Source organism: Myotis daubentonii, chromosome 11 (assembly GCF_963259705.1).
Source record: "Myotis daubentonii chromosome 11, mMyoDau2.1, whole genome shotgun sequence".
Lineage (NCBI taxonomy): Eukaryota > Metazoa > Chordata > Mammalia > Chiroptera > Vespertilionidae > Myotis > Myotis daubentonii.
Genome location: NC_081850.1, coordinates 39,927,796 through 39,940,336, shown reverse-complemented (window position 1 = coordinate 39,940,336; position 12,541 = coordinate 39,927,796). Strand labels below are relative to the sequence as shown.

Genomic DNA, 12,541 nt, shown 5'->3' with positions numbered 1-12,541 from the left:
TGGGGAATTGTTGCTTAAAGGCTATAGAGTGTGTTTGGACAGAGTTCTGGAAATGGATGGTTATGATGGTTGTGCACATTCTGAATATCCTTGATGCAACCGAACTATACACTTTAAAATGGTATAAATGGTAAGTTTAATGATGTGTATATTTTACTGCAATAAAATATACTTTTAATAAAAGCCGTTCTAATTCTCACATTTCTTATTCCTTTTCCCTTTCTTTTTGCAGTGACAGCGTATCATGCATGCCACTAATTCCAGGGGACGCTCCCCTGCTTTCCTGCAACCTCAGAATGGAAATGGCCATCGCTCGTCCGGCTATGTTCCAGGGAAGGTTGTCCCACTGCGTCCCCCTCCTCCTCCAAAGAGCCAAGCTTCAGCCAAATGTCCCCCCATCAGACAGGAAGCCCGGGCCAGCTTTGCTTTCTCACCTGAAGAGCAGCAAGCCCAGGGAGGAACCCAGAAGCAGAAGAGGCACAAAAATACTTTCATTTGCTTTGCTATCACTAGCTTCTCATTTTTTGTTGCACTTGCAGTCATTTTAGGAATATCCTCAAAATACGCTCCAGACGGTAAGTGTGGTGTGTGTGTGTGTGTGTGTGTGTGTGTGTGTGTGTGTGCGCGCGCGCACACGTGTGCTTATAGAACATACCCTAGAAGAAGAAAGAAGAAGGAAACGGGAATAAGATTAAAATGCTCTGTTATCTTAAGTTGGCTCTAGCTAACTAATATGTAATTAGTTAATACAAGGTGTAACCTGAATGAAAGCAATTGTCAAAGGAATCCATTGGAAATGATAAAATTAAAGGATGGCTCTGCCTTCCCATTTTGTCACTGTGTCCCAGTGCTCAAGACATTCTTGAGTATTTCTTTTTGAAATGCTAATTTTAAGAGTCTTTACTGAGTTCTTGTGGGAAGTTCATCCTTTGTGGGAGATAGGCCTTTCATTTGCCAAAAGTTTTTAGTGATGAAGATCACTAACTGGAGTGATAAACTACGTTTGATTTTTTTTTTTTTTTAATATAAGTGAAGGCCCTGGCCAGGTAGCTCAATGGGTTGGAGCATCATCTCGATGGGCCAAGGTTGAGAGTTTGATCCCTGATCAGGGCGCATACAAGAATCAACCATTGAACACATAAATAAGTGGAACAGCAAATCAATGTTTCTCTCTCTTTCTCTTCCTTCCTCTCTCTTGTTTTCTAAAATGAATAAGTAAAAATTAAAAATATACATACATATATGTGAAAATAATTAAGTTTGTGTTCTGCGGTTTGCAGCTGGCTGGGGGACTATTCCAAAAGAGAAGCCTTAAACATTTTTGAGGAACAATGTCTGTCCTAAAAGGAAAACATCCATTAGGAGCGTGATTTCTGAAATATTTGTCTAAAAAATCACTCATTACTTCATAGTTAAAGATCATGTAGGGAGGTTTTAATTTCTTAAAGGCCTTTGCTTTCCAAGTTGGTAATATATGAATATTTTGGGTGATTTTGAAAAAGTTCATTGTCAGTCAGCCTAAATACTATACCAACAAAGAACAGCTTCATAACAGAGTCCCATCCATCCGTGTGAAAATAGAAGAAGCAGACGTAGCAGCCTGGACTGGGCACCATAGTTATCTGCATTTTTTAGTCTACAACATATTTTTGTCACATTAGATGTCTCCTTAAATGTATATAACATTTGAGAAGCATTTTACCATTTAAAAGACTTACAAATATTATTTTATTTAGTTTCCATGGGTGATTTAGAGGTTTATAGACTTTAAGGTCCTGGGGAGAGGTATGTCAATACTTCTAAGTAGACCTGAGTAAGAGATGTTCATATCAACATCTTTGTTGACCACGCCCTTAGACTGACCACATTATGAACTTGTAATGTTGCTTTTCATTGCACATAGCATTGACTTTCCTTCCCTTTTCTCCAGCAGAATAACCAAGCTCACTGCTGTTGACTTATTCTTTCCAAGTGATTTGCAATAAAGGGATGCTAGGTTAGTGGAAAATCAGAGCCGAAACCTGTGGCTTTTACTGATGTTTTCATATTCCATTTCAAACAGTGAATGGCTGATGTGGTTCCTTGAATCAACATTCTTTAGTTTCATATTTTGGCAGAATATCAGTGGAAAGATCTGGTATGCTGAAGTATTTCAGGGTCAGGCTCACGGTGGTTATTGCTCTTACGTAAGTTTGATAATGCACCCACTGCTCAACAAGTGGGTAGCCGGGAAAATAGGGCAGGCCAAGCTATTTTTCAGGGCTTTCTGCAGACCACACACTTTCTCATTAAATAAATGTTACTGGAAGGAAACAGCCTGGAGTTTTTGTTGATGGTTCCAGTGAAGCGTGCTCTCCTGGGGAATAATTATAAACAACTAAGGAGAATTATGTAACTATTGTAGTAGCCTCTAGATATCAAAAGACTGGATTTCCTTCTCCATGGCGGGGTACAGTGTTGTCACATGGGACATACATTCGCTTCTGATATGACATTTTGGAGAATTCCAGCTAGATGTTTTATGGCAAGAGAGGGAGGTAGAAGAAAAGTTTAAGGGATCTTCAATATTAAGTTAGAACACATTCAAGAAATTTCTTGTTTCCTCCATGGGAAGGAAAGTTTAAGGATTATTCTTAGTATAGTAGTGATGATCACTGATTTACCAGAATTAAATATCAGTGATTATGAAACTGCTATGAGAAAAATTAATTCCATGAAATAATTGTCAAGGTCTTAACTAGTGGGACAAATAATAGCTTGGAGGGCTGTAGGCTCATTGCTGTGTGTGTGTGTGTGTGTGTGTGTGTGTGTGTGTGTGTGTCTACATATAAATTTTACAGTGTCTAGTATAGAGTGGACAAATGGATCCTCAATAAATACAGTCATTAGTTAATCCAAACTAATTATAGCAGAAAATAAAGGTCTCATTCATTAAATACCTGCGGCATTACAGAATACTTTTATGTTTTCATAATCACCTATTCAAGAGGCAAGTTCTCATTTAGTAAAGGGTTACAGGAAGTAAAGTAAACCTCATTTCTTAAAGGGGAACTTTCCTATCACTCAACGTGCTGAGTAATCTTGGGTTTGGCTTCTCTAATCTGTGGTTTTCTCCCCTCTGAAAATGAGAAGTCATGCCTTTGGCCATTTGCCTCTTGCAGCTTTGTTGGGAAAGGGTGGTACACTCTAAAGATAGGGATACTCTTCAGCTACTGCCTTGGGAGTGGAAGAGGTGCTATTATCACCTACTAATGACTCACTGTGCACAGGAAAGAACTTGGGAAGACCTAATATACATATTGCTTAGCAGTGTCCATTAATTTCAGATTGCAATACATGATGGTAGTGCTTGGGTTTAGCTAAAGGTATCCTTCCATTTTGTTGGGTTGATGGGATATTGATGTTGCTTTGTCTTACAGAGAATTGCCCAGATCAAAACCCTCGTCTCAGGAACTGGGATCCAGGACAAGATTCTGCAAAACAAGTTGTTATCAAGCAGGGAGATATGTTCCGTCTGACCTCAGATGCCACAGTGAATTCTATAGTCATTCAGGATGGAGGTGAGTAATGGTTCCTGTCTCTGGGAACAGCTTGCTGTTTACTACGGGGCACATTTGATGTTCTTTCCATAGAAAACTGTTTGTAGCCTTTAGGATGTGGTGTTACTCTAACCACGGAGACATGCAAAGTTCCTGAGGTAGAACCATAGAACTCAAGAGCTCGAAGGGCCTTAGAAATCACTCAAGTCAACACCCTTGATTTATAGAAACCGAAACAGCTCCAGAAGGTGAATTCTCATAGCCAAATCTTTGTTACAGCTGTGGAGAGTGATGAGAAAATTAACATGGGTTTACGTGGAAAAATGAGATTCAGATTTGAAGGCTCTTCGATACTACTATTCTGGAAGAGATTTACCTCTAAAGGGAGTGGGGTGAAATTCATTTTTAGTGTGCTGAGATATGAGCTCTTCATTTCTGATGAGACTTAGTGTATTCTTTTTAAACTCAACTTAATTATGGAAGTGTCCTCCCCGCCCCGCCCCACATACACACACACCCAAAAGTGAAATCTATTTCTCTGTATGTCAGAAAGATGTTTCCGAAGTGGGCTGACACCAGTGTTGTTCTCTGCAGGGCTGCTTGTATTTGGGGACCATAAAGATGGATCCAGAAATATTACTTTGAGGACTCGTTACATCCTGATCAAGGATGGTGGGGCGCTTCATATTGGAGCAGAAAAATGCCGCTATGCATCCAAAGCGACAATTGCCTTGTATGGCAAGTCCGATGAAGGTGAAAGTATGCCAACATTTGGCAAAAAATTTATTGGTGTGGAAGCCGGCGGGACACTGGAGTTACACGGGGCACAGAAGGCGTCGTGGACGTTGCTGGCGAGAACTCTGCACGCCTCAGGCCTGACCTATGGTGCCTATGCCTTTGAGAAGAACTTTTCCAGGGGCCTCAATGTGAGGGTCATTGACCAAGACACAGCCAAGATTTTGGAAAGCGAGAGGTTTGACACCCACGAATACCACAACGAGAGCAGGCGACTTCAGGAATTTCTGAGGGTCCAGGATCCGGGACGGATTGTTGCTATAGCTGTTGGAGATTCAGCAGCCAAGAGCCTCTTACAGGGAACCATACAAATGATCCAGGACCGGTTGGGAAGCAAGCTGATCCAAGGACTGGGCTACAGGTGGGCATACCTTTGTGCTTTCTTCTCCAGGTCCGTGTGAGAGTCTACATCTATGTGACAGGAGAGCAAGGGTGGACAGATACACAGCACACCAGGGCCTGACTCCAGGTCAGAATGGCCACTGCCATCTGGAGGACTGGTTGCCTCTTGCTTTGAAACATGGGCCTGGAGGACAGGATACTGGTTACAAACGCTCTCTTCTTGGCTTTGGCTTGTGAAGCACTTTGTGCACTGTAGCATCAGGCTTTCGAAAATAAGAGAAATGTGGCCTTCCCATCATGGCTCAGTGATTGAGCGTTAACCTATGAACCCAGAGGTCAGGGTTCGATTCCTGGTCAGGGCACATGCCTGGGTTGTGGGCTAGTGTGGGGCATGCAGGAGGCAGCCAATCAGTGGTTCTCTCTCATTCGTGTTTCTATCTCTCCTTTCCTCTCTGAAACCAATTTAAAATATATATATATATATATATATATATATATATATATATATATATATATATATATATGTATATATATCAGCAATATGGTACTAAAAGAAAAAATCATGCAGTGTAAGGACAATTTACTCTTCTCTTTCATTATCTTCTGAAGTGTGTCCTATTAGACTCAGGCTGATTAAGGCACCTTAGGAGTTGAAAGGTTAGGGCCCAGTTTCGTGCTAAGTAAAAGTTGTCTTAAAAGTCTGCGTGGGGTGGAACATGCACAGTTTTCCCTTTGGAACCTTTGGTGGTCATTTGGATCTACGGATTGGCTTGGCGCAGGTCCAGGGAGGCCTGGCACACACGTGAGGAAGGAACAAGCTGGAGGGCCAGGAAGTTCACCCAGAGAGTAGGGATCATTTGTACTATTTGTGGTTCTTGTGCCATATTCTCGTTGACCGTGATTTCCTAACGCATCCCTGAGCTGGCTCAACATTTCACTCAAAAAACAGAAGTTTCAATTCTGCTTACTGTTCTTAGTAACGTCAAGGAATATCTGCAGTGAAAAGTAAGAGGATTTCAAAACTCACATATTAAAACAATCTAGTTATTTTGTTGATGGTTGGTTGATCTAGTTATTTTTTTCCTTGGAAATCTGGTTGTTGGAATGAAATACAATCTACAGAAATTCTGGAGAAAGTTAAAACAAAGTGAGTAAAGAAAAGGGGTCTGTAATGTTTTAAAAATGCTTTTTGTTCACCCAGAGAATATGTAAAAGCTGCTAAGAGCTAGGTACCCGTAGATCTTTGATGAAACGACACCCTCTCAGAGCCTTTGTTTAATCTAGTGCAGTGGTTGGCAAACTGCGGCCCCTTAAGAGTGGCTCTTCCACAAAATACCACGTGCGGGCACGCACGTCCAGTGCGATTGAAACTTCGTGGCCACACTCAAGGGGCCAGAGAGCCACATGTGGCTCGCGAGCCACAGTTTGCCAACCACTGGTCTAGTGGATGGACAGAGACCTGAGTAGGTGAGGATCGAACAGTAAGACACTTGCTGCCTCTACAGGCTGCAATGGGAGTGTAGGAGGAGGAATCCAAAATTGGCCTGGGTTAGTCGGTGGAGGCTCTCCAAGGCGAGGATGTTTAGGAGTGTGCTGTCTACGCGGTGGAATGGAGGTCTTTCCAGACAGGGAGAACAACGTGCAAAACGTCAGAAGTGTTTTTAAAAAGCTTTTATTAAATATAATATACATACAGAAAAGTGCTCTAAATGAGAATGTAGAGTGTAATGACTTGGCACAATGTGATATCTGGGTCGCTACCACCCAGTTCGAGAAATAGAACACTGCCAGTGGCCCATCCAGTTCATTGATCACTCCCTCTACTCGCCAGAGGGAAACAACCGCCGGCCCTGCTTTTGTGGAGAATACTAAAGTGTTTGAACTTCATGTAAATGAGGGCAAATAATATATCATATTTTGTGTCTGGCTGCTTTGCTCAGCTCTGTTATTGAGGGTCATCTGTGTTGTTGCATGTAATGCTGGCTCATTGTCACGGCTGTTTATCTTCTGTTGTATGTTTATGCCACGAGGTATTCACAGCTGGCTCTCTGGGTGGCTTTCCAGTTTGGACCTCTGTTACCACAGGCGCTTCACTGAATGGTCTTTACCCACCTCTTGATGCACATGTGCACCTATTTCTATAGTTCTTAAACCTAGGAGAGGAGCACTTTTTCAGTTAGAGCCCCTCCTTTGTTTCCTTATCCAGTAATGCCAGGGGTTACAACCTTTGTTTCTTCATGCCATTATTGTTCTAGATCAGTGTGATCATTAGCCATGAATATTTTGTTTGATGTTATTTATTTATTTATTCTCTCTACTGGTTTCTAAATTCCCTTTAAAATATAGCTGCTGATTTGGCGGAGGAATCAGTGTTGTGATCCTTTGCCAATGTTCCCTGCTCTGACATTATCTCCAGTGTACATAAACATGCCCCTTTGAAGATAATGTTCTGGTGCACTGACATTTTCCTCAAGTGGAGGCGGGAAGTAGGAGTGTTTTGGAGATAGTGTCAATAGAATCCAACATTGTTTTATAGTTGCTGAGGCAGTCCTGGTAAATAAAGGAAGCCTCTGCTATTTTTCCTCTCCTCCCCTCTCACACAGGAGATAATACATTGAGACAGCCTTCATTTGATTCTTTCTGCTGCGTCAAGGAATATAAATAGAGCTATAAAGCGTTGTCAGCCAAAGAGGAGCTAAATCCAGGCAGGGGTGGGTGTGGAATTTATAAGGATGTAGGCATACTTCGGTTAACTTTTATCTGTGACTATCCGGCCATCTGTCTGGCATAGATTACATTTGGTGTGTTTTGTTTTTCCTAGAGAAGGAAGTTGACATTTTTCTTTTCATGTTTTAAACCAGGAGACTTAAGGCAAATTTTTTACTCTGTATATATATATTTTTTTGATTGATTTTTGGCAACAAGCTTAAGCAAGTCCCTGGGAGTAAGTTTATCCCAATATCACAGAAATAAAATGGTGTTTTCAAGAACACATTGCTTTTAACAAATAGACACGTAGTATGTACAGTGTTGGATAGTAATTCCACAGCTTTAAGAAAGCTAAGAAACATTTAACCCAGTGGTTCTCCGCCTTACTTGTACACCTGAGATTTAAATTTCCCGATGCCCAGGCCCCTCCTTGGTCACTTACTTCGGGACCTGCGGAGGTTAGGACTCCAGGCAACTGATGTGCAGTTGGGGTTGATAACTACTGCTCTGTGCTCTGACCTCCAGCTCATGGGTTCTCAGTGTGGTTCCTGGACCAGAAGCCTCAGCGTCACCCGGGAACTTGTTAGAAATGCAAGTTCTCAGGCTCCATTTCAAACAGGGGGTGTACCCAAGCAATCTGATTTAACAAGCCTTCCAAGTCATTTTGGGGTCTGCTGATGCCAGAGGACCAGCGCTGTAACTCAGTGGTTCTCCAGTGTGTTCTGCACTTTCAAATCACCTGGGAAACGTTGACAATTTAATGTTGGCCCCGTCTGTAGAGATGCTGACTGCATTGGTCTGTGCTGGGTCTGAGCAGAGAGGTGTTCTGAAAGCTCCCCATGTGATTCTGTTATGCAGCTAGACTGGAGAACATTGCAGAGAGGAGAGTCGAAAAGAGCAGGTTTTATTTATTTATGTATTTATTTTTATTTATTTCAGAGAGGAAGAGAGAGGGAGAGAGAGAAACATTAATGATGAGAGAGAATCATCCATTGGCTGCCTCCTGCACTCTCCTTAATTGGGGATCGAGCCTGCAACCTGGGCATGTGTCCTTGACTGAAATTAAACCTGGGACCCTTCCGTCCACAGGCTAATGCTCTACCCACTGAGCACCCGGCTAGGGCGAAAAGAGCAGGTTTTAAAAGAAGGAAAAATAAATGGATTCTTGGCCAGAAGGGTGGTGAATGAAATGGGTGTGTATTGAAGATGGAAGTCAGTCATTAATTCAAGTCAGTCACCAGTGTTGCACCTGTTACAGAGCTGGACAAACAAGGTTTAAAATTCAGGTGCATTTCCTTCTGAGACGCCATTTACTTCACAGTCAGCGTTTGGACTTGCAACCTCATGTAGAGAAAAAGGTGGAGGGACTGGCAAAGAATGAACTAGGAGACTCAGACGACACCTGATCTAACATCTGTGCCAGGGATTTGGGTCAGTCCCACGACAAATAATCAAATGCACGCGCTCTTGTTCCTTCCAGGCAAGCTTGGGCTTTGGTTGGTGTCATCAACGGTGGAAGTACTTCTTGCAATGAATCTGTGAGAAACTATGAAAATCATAGTAGTGGAGGAAAGGCTCTTGCCCAGAGAGAATTTTATACTGTGGATGGTCAGAAGTTTGCGGTGACAGCTTATAGTGAATGGATTGAAGGTAGGCAAGCACGGTGCATACTTTTGTAAGACATGGGTAAGTATTGTGACACATTTTATTTGTTAAAGTGATAGTGTATTCAAATGACATTCCAGTTAGATTTCTCAACTGGTTGAGAGTAAAACCAACAGTTTCCCTACTGTACTCGATCTTTTAGACTCCAGGGTTCTTTCTGGACTAGACAACGATCTGTTCTAGATTGGGCACCACCCACTGGGCTTTGTGTGTGGTTCTCGAGCCGATTTAGTGTGACTAACTAGTGAAAATAGATTTGTTGCCCTAACCGGTTTGGCTCAGTGGATAGAGCATTGGCCTGCGGACTCAAGGTTCCCAGGTTCGATTCCGGTCAGGGGCATGTACCTTGGTTGTGGGCACATACCCAGTAGGGAGTGTGCAGGAAGCAGCTGATCGGTGTTTCTCTCTCATCGATGTTTCTAACTCTCTATCCCTCTCCCTTCCTCTCTGAAAAAATCAATAAAATATATTAAAAAAAAGAAAAGAAAATAGCTTTGTTTCCTGGATGTGATATGGTGAGCTATCTTAGTTTATGCTCGGTGACAGTGAGCATGATCTTCTACCTTGAGTCTTCTCTTTCTGTACATATGTCAGCAAAATTACCTTTGAATACATGTTATACGAAGTAAAAACTAATCTTTAGCCACATGATTCAGAAATAATTATTTTGGTGCAAATAATCTAGTATTTTTTTTTATATATATTTTTATTGATTTTTTACAGAGAGGAAGGGAGAGAGATAGAGAGTCAGAAACATCGATGAGAGAGAAACATCGATCAGCCGCCTCCTGCACATCCCCCACTGGGGATGTGCCCGCAACCCAGGTACATGCCCTTGACCGGAATCGAACCTGGGACCTTTCAGTCCGCAGGCCGACGCTCTATCCACTGAGCCAAACCGGTTTCGGCAATCTAGTATTTTTTATCTTACGTATGTTCCCTCCCTTGGTGTTCATTTTGTTTTAACCTGTTTTCCTCTCTTTAAATAACATACTGCAAAAGTACCTCATGTCTTTATATTTTCTTCAATATACTTTTAATGATAATACATCTTTCAGAAGAGCTATAATTTATTTGAATAATACCTAGTACTGACAATCAGGGTGCTTCTGACTTTTTTCTCTTAGTGACGTTCACTGTATATATACTTTTTTACTATCCACGTTGCTGCCAGATTTTTGGCTTTAGGTATACATTGGCAGCTCTGGGCTTGCCCATCACCTTTTTTCCCCAACCAAATATTATACCCAAACGAATGTGAAATGAGTGAGTAAGAGGTGTTTCATTATACCTCTAATTATCCAGAAAGGCTTAATTTAGACTGGGCTCATGTCTCTGTTTTTAGAAGCAGCGTAACAAACGTTTTTACTAAAATGACTTTCTGGAGATAGAATGCCCGGATTCATATCCCAGCCCTTTCACTTACTCTGTGATGGTGGGCATGTGACTTTCTAACCCTCAGTTTCCTCATCTGAAAAATGGGGATAATAATAGAGACTGCCATATAGGGCTGTTATGAGTATCAAATGTGAAGAATATGACGTTATCTTTAGCATAGCGTGTATAATAAGCACTCAATAAAAGTTACCCATTTTTTTTCTATGAAATATTTCATCCTTGGTGGCCTTATGCCTAAACATTTTCTAAATGTTTTTTAAATTGGTTTTAGAGAGAGGAAGAGAAAGAGAGGGGGAGGGAGACGGGGAGAGAAAGAGAAATATCTATGTGAGAGAAAAACACTGGTTGGCTGCCTCCTTCACGCACTCTGATCAGGGATCTAACCCGAAATCTGGGCATGTGCCCTGACTGCCAATTGAACTGGCAACTTTTGGTGCACAGGACAATACCCAACCAACCGAGCCACACCAGCCAGGGCAGTGTTACCTATTTTAATGACGATGCAAACATGACCTGGGTTATAATGGTGTATTTTGTATGGTCATTAAAGAGAGTCTTTTGCTTTAAGACAGAGTTTGTGTTATGAAACGGGGTTTCACTCATTGCCTCAAAGCAACCTTCTGGGTTTGGGGTGAGGAGATGGTATGATTATGGACGAGGAAGCTGGAATCAAGCTCAGCTTTCTGCCTCCAAGAAAAAGCAGAAGCATAGGTGGCTGAGAAGCATTTCTTAGTAGGAATTTGTGTGAAAAGTTCAGTACAACTGCTTCCAGTAAGATTCCAGGCAGAAGGTAATTACTGACAAACCTCGGTCAACACTTCCTCTGTGGGAAATACTGTTTTCATTTTCACATTACTGATGACTGCTCACTTCTGGAGGAGGCTACGTGCTAGCTTTCTGTCGCAGGTTGTTGTTTGTGTCCCACGTTCTCAATGACTCCTGCTTTCTGGAAGAGGGGCCAGTTCTCGTCAGGAAGCAGGGGGGAGGCACTTACTTCCTTTCAGCCTCCAGTTCCGTAGTGCTGATAGGAGATAATCTTAGACAGGCTTTTCTCCTAAAGCCAGAAAAAAAAGTGAGGGATAATAGAGATCTTCCCCACCCGCCTTCTGGGTTCAAAAACAAAAACAGAAACACGGAAACAAATTCTAATGATCATTTAAGTCAAAACTTATTTACCTAGTTTTTAAAAAAATTTATTGATTTGGGTTTTTTTTTAGAAGGAGAGAGGGAGAGAGAGAGAGAGAGAGAGAGAGAGAGAGAGAGAGAGAGAGAAAGAGAGAGAGAGAGAGAGAAACATTGATGTGAGAGAGAAACATCAATCGATGCCTCCGGTGCATGCCCCCCCCCCCCGCCCCCGGGGTCGAACCCCACAAGTTGGGTGTGTGCCCTGACTGGGAATTAAACCTGTTGCCTTTTGGTATACAGGACGACGCTCAAACCAACTGAGCCACACTGGCCAGGATAATCTAGTTTTCTTAAAAGCATTTTTGCTTAAAATCATCCTTGTCATCTTTTAAAAGCATTATTGAAATTTACGTAAAATTTTTATGAAAAACGTTAATATTTAGTTGCCTTTTTTTAGATAATTTTTTTTGGGTAAGAATATGGAATTTTGGGTAAGGATTGTTGCTGCCATGAAGTTTTTTATTACCTTTGTTCTTTACCTGTCTATTTTGATTCTTGGGAAGGCAGAATCATATAGAGGTTAAGAAATTGGCTCTACCATTTTTTGGCTGTTACTCAAACTCCCTGACCTTTGGTTTCTTCATCTCATACATATAACAGTGCCTATCTCTCATAGTTGCTTTCACGAAAGGTTACTATGTTTGTGAAGTCCCCAACATTTTAGCTATTGTTATTGTTAGTTATTATTTGGACAACATTCCATGATGGGCTTTAGTATCTGGACTCAATAAACATATTAAAAATGCACTTTACATTTATAAGGTATCTATTTTTTGGTGCTTGGTAGACCCTGAAAAGCAGAGTAGATCACAGTCTAAAGGAACAGAATCTAAGACTTGCTCAGATTAGGTTTTATCAGGATAGATGGCTCAAGACTATAAGGAGAACTGGATTATTCCTCGTGCCAT

The 12,541-nt window shown here is 41.6% G+C and overlaps 1 protein-coding gene across 7 annotated transcripts in view; it reads left to right on the top strand.

Moving 5' to 3' along the window:
• CEMIP2 (cell migration inducing hyaluronidase 2) overlaps nt 1-12,541 on the top strand; it is a 76,101-nt gene that overhangs the window by 16,994 nt on the left and 46,566 nt on the right. For 6 of the 7 annotated variants that reach the window (XR_009447619.1, XM_059656896.1, XM_059656897.1 and 3 more), the window contains 4 exons: nt 233-575; nt 3,420-3,560; nt 4,134-4,695; nt 8,866-9,035. Coding sequence is in view for 5 of the 7 variants with exons in the window: in XM_059656896.1 (XP_059512879.1) it covers nt 245-575; nt 3,420-3,560; nt 4,134-4,695; nt 8,866-9,035 (1,204 nt within the window). In the remaining 2 variants the exon portion in view is untranslated. Of the gene's footprint in view, nt 1-232; nt 576-3,419; nt 3,561-4,133; nt 4,696-8,865; nt 9,036-12,541 lie in introns of those variants that run through there. The other variant, XM_059656898.1, reaches the window with a different exon arrangement.